General features: G+C 35.1%; 1 protein-coding gene across 1 annotated transcript; it reads left to right on the top strand.

Moving 5' to 3' along the window:
- The first annotated feature begins 2,719 nt into the window (after nucleotides 1-2,719).
- On the top strand, nucleotides 2,720-6,900 carry LOC114255969 (peroxidase 72). Its single transcript, XM_028195514.2, has 4 exons — nucleotides 2,720-4,228; nucleotides 5,325-5,516; nucleotides 5,618-5,783; nucleotides 6,292-6,900. The coding sequence occupies exons 1-4, from the start codon at nucleotides 4,001-4,003 to the stop codon at nucleotides 6,702-6,704; spliced, it is 999 nt and encodes a 332-aa protein (XP_028051315.2). The 5' UTR covers nucleotides 2,720-4,000; the 3' UTR covers nucleotides 6,705-6,900.
- Nucleotides 6,901-7,381: the final 481 nt, after the last annotated feature.

Below are 7,381 nucleotides of genomic sequence, written 5' to 3'. Positions count from 1 at the left end.
TATGATATCCTTCTTGGCTAGGGTAAGGTGTACATCGTCTGGAATGCCATAATCCCTTCGGAATTCGGCCATGCCACCGGGGGTCTCTACCAAATACCTATACTTACGCATCTGATGTATAATTTACGAATAAATTATATCGGTGCAAAAATTGTGCTCAGTAGCTCGGTTGAGCGCACGCAGGAGTGCCTGGGTAACTTAAGTCTACAAAGTAAAAAACAAAGGGGTTAAGCACTGATCATTGGACCGTGCTACAATTTAAAAGCAAGGTATAAGAGCCCTACTTCGGCCTCATGAACTGGTTCTACCTCGGTTCGTCAAAAGGTTTGATAGCTCGGTTTGAGCAGGTTGCTCGTTAGACCGATTCATCGTCTAGGGGCAGCTTTCTGAGTTCGGTCTAAAAAACTAAGAAAGCTAGTTTAGCCCCAAAGGCCTAAATCGGTTGAAGTATGAATAAAGTTACTTCGGTTGAGCCTCTAGGGACAGCTTTCTGAGTTCGGTTTAGAAACTAAGAAAGTTGGCTTAGCCCCAAAAGCTTAGTTCAGTTGAAAACCGAGGTTCCTAGTTTAATATGTTCAAACCTCGGTGATCTTATTTCGGTTAAAGTGAATCAGGAGTTGGTGACTCATTGAAACTTTTGTTATTTATTCGAGTTCTAGTTCGGTTATTGACTAAAGTGATCTACCTATATAGGACAAACAGTATCCTAGTTCGGTTACTACCTAATTTTGGATCTAAGACTAGTTTTCTACAGAAGTTCATACACGCATGGGTTCTGCTAAATGTTTTTTCATAAAAGTACTGAAGCAAACAAGAAAATGGGCAAAAATGTTTCGCATAAACATTAAATGCAAAATACGAAAGCAAGACGAAGGAGGAAAAATGGATTGGCTTACCAGATTGAAGAAGAAGGAACTAGAGATGGAGACAGTAGCTGCAAATGAAGAACACAAACACAGGTTGGAAAGGCAGAAGCACGGAGAGAGAAGAAGGTAAGAAGTACGAGTGAATGATTCAAGAATAGAAATGTTTGTTTTGTGGAAAGAGAAAGGAAAAGGGCGGGAACTGTTCAAAAAATTTCGTAGTACGAGGGCGGCGTGACAGCTGCCCCCAGCCTATCAGAATCTGCCACGTGTTATTGGAAAGGGAAGCGTTACAGTCATGATTGAAGAGACGTTTTGACCGGACAAAACAATGCCCGGAGTAAGAATTAGCTCGGCTTAAAAAGCTTGGAGTTTTTAGCTCGGCTGGAGAAGCTAAAGGGTTTTTAGCCCGGCTGGAAAAGCTTAAAAAACTGTAGTTCGGCTAGTAAACTGGTAATCCCAATCATGCTGTGCAGATGGAATTAAGGGGCAATTGAGAGGGTAATTTTTGGTAAAAATTGGGCCGAGCTACAGGGATGAACTTTATGACCCAAAGTACGAAGGACTGGATAAAAAGGCCCAATGGAAATGTAATAGTTACTCCGGCCCAATGGAAATGTAAAAGTTACTCCGGTCCAAGAGTAAGAAAGTTACTCCGGTTGAAGAATGGTAAAGTTACTTCGGCCCAGAAGAGATGTTAAGTTACTTCGGTCCGTACAACTTTTCTAGTAAGGTCGGTCTCGGAGATAGTCTGGCCATGATGTATTCTGGGTAGGTCGGTCGGAATGTTGCTACTCTGTAGACCGGTCCAACCACACCATGGTTCGTGCATAAAGAGAACTGAAATATGATGTAGAAAGAAGAAGAACCGAACTACTGTTCGTACGGCCTACTCCGTGGCTCGGTATAGCCAGTATTATTTCGGTCATATGGTAATTCGGCCAAAGTAAAAACCATCCCACTTGGTTTAAGCAGTGGGGGTGTAAAAGGATAAGCATTATCCTTTAGGAATATGAATCCTAGGAGGACTCTGCATGGAGAAATAAAAGTCCTACTAGGATTATGCCACTCGAAACCTATAAAAGCTCACAAGCATCACCTTGGAGGAGGTAACATAATACAACATACAATTTTGCTTTCTGAACACATTGAGCTTTGTCTATTTGTCAAGTTTTCTGACTTAGGCATCGGAGAGGTTTCCGGCACACACCCGCCGGCTAGCTCACGTTTGTGTTTTCAGGTGACAAAACGACATCGTACGGAGGAACGTGAACTTAGTCAACAGGATTATACGAGGAGAATTATTTCTTCCCCGTACACCTTCTTAGGTCCATGAAAAATGAATAAAACATTGTCAAGGAAACTCTGAAAAAATAAAATAATAAATAAACTGTTTAGCGTTTCTACAGGTAGAGGAACGACTAGACTATATTGTTAGGCCTTAGATTCATCCTCACTCAGTGTTTTTTTTGATTATTTAACATTAATTTTTTATGTCATGTGTGAATCATCTATAAATAAAAATAAAAATAAAAAACATATTTGATAATTGTATCTATATGATTTTTTTATTTATATTTTTCTTTAAAAAATTTAAATAGTTTAGTTTTAAATCATATTTATCATTCATTTTTTAAAATATAAACATAATAAATATGACTACGATTATCCAATCAATCTAATTTTTTTTCATAAACAATTTACACACAAAGTCTAAAAATAAATCATAAAAATAAATTTAAAAAAAAAACATTAGGCATTTTTGGATTTATTTCACATTCACATTTTATATACCTACAATGTTCATATATAATAGGAAATGTGATCATAAAGTTTTTGTCAACAGAGAGCAGGTACTTCTTTTATTTTTTATTTTTAGGTACATTTGAAAATAAGAGAGCAGGTACTTCTACTCCAACTCTTTGTGCTTTCCACCTTACATTCATGTCCTCACCTCACTGTCCACAGACTTGATAAAAATAAAAAGAAAAAAAAGAAAAGAAAAGAAAAGAAAAGAAAAAAGACTAGAGTACCAAAAGAAAAGAAAAAACAGACCCTGGTGGGTTGACTCACCCAAATTTCTTAACTTGTGTACATACAAACTAAGAGTACCAAATACTAGGCCATGTATGTGTGTATAGTGATTGAGGGACCTTTGTAGTCCTTGGTTGGATTCATTGTGAATGGTCCTTTTTATTGACATGCCATCCAGATTTAAATGCTTATTATTAGATTGAATCATTCAATCAAAAAAAAAAAAAAAACACCAAATTGAAGTATCCAGAAAATGCAATATATGAGTCAAATTTATCTTGGGTGTACCTTGTATTACACCAAATTTGAATTACGCTTACCTTTCATTTTCTGAATATTTTTGGTTCATTTATTGTTTTGATTCTAGGATTGCAGAATTGCTTTGTTAGACCTTGCTCAAATTCAAGCATCATTTACATAATTTCATGGTTGAATAGAAGGCACGTAATCTTCTATTTTCAATTTATTTATTTTTTTTTTCCTATACAGAATCATCAATAGAAATTATTGTATTTCGAGATTTTTAATGATGTAAAGTGTTTTAAAATATGAGAAGAAGACACATGGTCTTGTGTCAAAGTAGTATGCTCTCCAACCTCTACAGTGGAGATTGCGGATTTGAGCCCCATGTGAGGTGTTGAGGATGATCCCCTTTCCTTCTCCCTTAGATCAGGCTAGTATACGTTCTAACGAATAAAAATAAACAAATAAATAAAAACGGATGATAAGGAAATTTAGGGACAAATGATCATTGATATAAACAGAAGTCCAAATCTGCAATATTTTCAGACAATCTAACAAATTTTGGTAATTATTGTTTTCTATTTTAAGGATACATTAGGCAAGCTCAACCAAAAGTTTGTTTCTCTACTTCATATCATATGCATAAACCAAAACCAAAACCAAAACCAAAACCAAAACCTCTACCAACTCCATTATTCTGTCTCTCTCTCTCTCTACAGAATACTCTATGAAGTCTTCTCTATAAATACCCTTTACCCATCTAAAGCTTTCATTACGACAAACATTCTTATATCAAGTTTTCCTTCATATAGCTCTTGAAGTTCATAAAAGATTAGCTAAGAAAAACAACAGGGACTACAATGGCTCAATCTCTGAGCTCTTTCATTGTTGTAACCATCCTTGTCTTTGCTCCAACACTTTGCTTTGCTGGGAAGAGCAATGGTGGCTACCTCTACCCACAGTTCTACGGCCGGTCTTGCCCCAAAGCTCAAGAAATTGTGAAGTCTGTTGTTGCAAAGGCTGTCGCCAAAGATACCCGCATGGCTGCTTCATTGCTTAGGCTCCATTTCCATGACTGTTTTGTCAAGGTCAGTCAAGCAAGCAGAGCTATTAATTAATCTACTAGTTTTCAGGACCCTATAATTACCCATGCACTACATTTTATTTTTTTATAGACAAAAATAATTATTAGTTGTTAGATTAGCTATGGAGAAAAAATGTCTACATGTATATGTGATGGGCTGAAATATGCCATGTGAGTTGTTGTTAATTGGATTTGAATGTAAAGCAAAAATCAAAAATACTAGTTAGCTTACTAATTGGTGAGGCAGTTTCATGATATAGAATGTGTTTTGAGTTAAAGTTTTATTTCAAAACTTGACCCTTTTTTCTTTCTTTTGAGTATTCGGTGTTTTGTCTCAATTAGTCTTAAATACATACTATAACAAATTAAGGTTTTAGAGACCAAAATTTAGGGATAAAATTATTTTTTAGGGACCAAATATTTTTGTTACAAAAAGTGCCATTATTATATTTTTAACAACAAAAATTAGACATTAGTGATAAATTATTATTCTTTTGCGACCAAATTTTTGTCTCAAAAAAAAAACCATTTTCAGACCAAATTATTTTGTTCCTAAAAGTTTATTTATCAGTGACATTTTCAAAAAAAATTCGCTAAAAGCCTTGTTTTGGACTTTTCGAAACGACCTTTTAGCAACTATCCTCATGACGATATAAATTGGTCCCTAAATATCTTTTATAACAAAATTTTTACTTGTAGAAACCAAAACATTTGGTTTCTAAAACTCTTATTTGTTGTAATGACATGTGGTCTAGGGTCCTATCCCACACATATCAAGTAAGAGCTTGGTAACCTACACTTCTTGATATGCATATCGTGGCTCGGCTAACCTTTTGGTTCCAAAAATTAAATATTATCTTAAACCATAAAATTGCTTGTCTAAATTATACAAAAGGAAATATTTAGGGCTTTTACCCCTAGTCCTCGGAGTATAGATAGTCTCACTGTCCCACTTGTATTGACCTCGCTTTTACCTCTAATCTGCCAAGTATCCCACTATTAAAAATTTAACAGGAATGAATACTTAAATTGCATCCAACTAATCTCTTGAGATTAGTGCATTACTAACTTTGGTTTATGATTTTGTTAATTAAATGCAGGGGTGTGATGCATCGATACTTCTAGTGAGCACTGGGAGCATGCTGAGTGAGAAGAGGTCGAACCCTAACCGAGACTCGGTTCGTGGGTTTGAAGTTATCGATGAGATCAAATTTGCATTGGAGAAGGAATGCCCTCACACTGTCTCTTGTGCTGATATCTTGGCTCTAGCTGCTAGAGACTCCACCTCTCTTGTATGTCTTGCTTTTTAGCTAGTGCCAATTTGGATTAGATGACCATACTACCCTTACAAGCTATGCATAATAGCATATTTTTTGAATTGTACAATGTGCAGACTGGTGGACCTAGCTGGGAGGTCCCATTAGGAAGAAGGGACTCCAAAGGTGCAAGCTTGAGTGGCTCCAACAACAACATTCCTGCCCCTAACAATACTTTCCAAACCATCCTCACCAAATTTAAGTTGCAAGGACTTGACATTGTTGATCTTGTGGCATTGTCCGGTAAATATTATAGTTTTCGTGTGTTTCGTGGTCTTTTTGAATAGGAACCAAGTTCTTGTCCTTCATAAAAGATCAGGCCATCTAGTCCAATTTTTGGGGTTTATCATATAATTCACTTTAACGATTTGGTTTGGTCATTTTCTAATTTTTTGTCATATTGGCCCTGTTTAAAAAGTGAGTTTAGGACGTTTTTCAGGCTAAAATTTACAACAAGACAAAATAGACTAAAATAGTCAATAAAACAAAATATCACATGAAACCCATAATTATTTTACTCTTTTTCTTTCCAACCATCTTTCCAAATACAAAAAATTTTACCTACTAAAATAACCAACTTCCCAAACGAGGCCATTGTGTAGATATCTATGAAAAAAAACTAATTGATTCGAAAATCTAAAGTACATAAATTTTTTACATTTTATTTTTCAAATTATATTTGTTGTATATTTTTTTGAAAATAACCTATTTTTACATTTTTTTTTTTTAAAAAAAAAATTGCCAATGCCAGGGAGTCACACAATTGGGAATGCCAGATGCACTAGCTTCAGGCAGAGGTTGTACAACCAGGCTGGCAATGGGCTAGCCGACTTCACACTTGACCAATCATATGCCGCCCAATTGCGTACCCGATGCCCTAAGTCCGGCGGTGATCAGAACCTCTTCTTCTTGGACTTTGTCACCCCAACAAAGTTTGATAACAACTACTTCAAGAACTTGTTGGCTTCTAAGGGGCTTTTGAGTTCTGACCAAGTTCTAGTGACAAAGAACCAACAATCAATGGAGTTAGTGAAGAAATATGCAGAGAATTATGAGCTTTTCTTCGAGCAATTCGCCAAGTCCATGATCAAGATGGGGAACATCTCTCCCCTAACCGGTCCAAGAGGAGAGATTCGAAAGCATTGCAGAAAAATAAACTCTTGATTAAGACCATATAGTAATCCTGACAGCAATAAATATCATTGTGATTGTATTATGTTTGTGTATTTCCTGTTTCTTTTATGATTTTCTTAAGAGAGAGTTCAATTGTCTAGCCTCTTGTACCAAGGGTTATGAACTTGTGGTGGCAAAATAATAGCATTTTGGTTAATGAGATTGTGGGTGTTTCTCTTCAGTATTATAGGGTTGAAAAGGAATTCTTAATTTGAGTCGAAACTTGAAATCAAGTCTCAGGAGTGTTTCGTATTCGATATTTCATTTTTTATTTATTGCAAGTAACCCTTTAAAACGAAAAATTTTGAGCTAATTTAATTCTTTTTAAGGAGTGCACATATTTTTCGACAATAATACAATAAGACAAGCACGGTAAGTAAAAAAATATTTTTGAAAAATATGTAGCTTGTTTGTTTTGGTTTTTTATTTTTATTAAAGATTTTTTTTGTAAAACAAATTGGTGAAAAAATGAAAAACACTTATCATATCATATGTTTTTCTCATTTTTTTGGTGAAAATAATTAAATATATTTTCATGTTTATTTTTATCAACTTAAAATAAAATTTGAAAACAAAACTATATGAAGATTCTGTGTTTGGTTGTGTTTCCAAACAATGATTCTACATCTATATTCTAATATGATGTTTGGAACGAATGTAAGAATTTT

This window comes from Camellia sinensis, chromosome 1 (assembly GCF_055761805.1).
Source record: "Camellia sinensis isolate YWXY chromosome 1, ASM5576180v1, whole genome shotgun sequence".
Lineage (NCBI taxonomy): Eukaryota > Viridiplantae > Streptophyta > Magnoliopsida > Ericales > Theaceae > Camellia > Camellia sinensis.
This window is presented reverse-complemented; position numbering and strand designations above follow the sequence as displayed.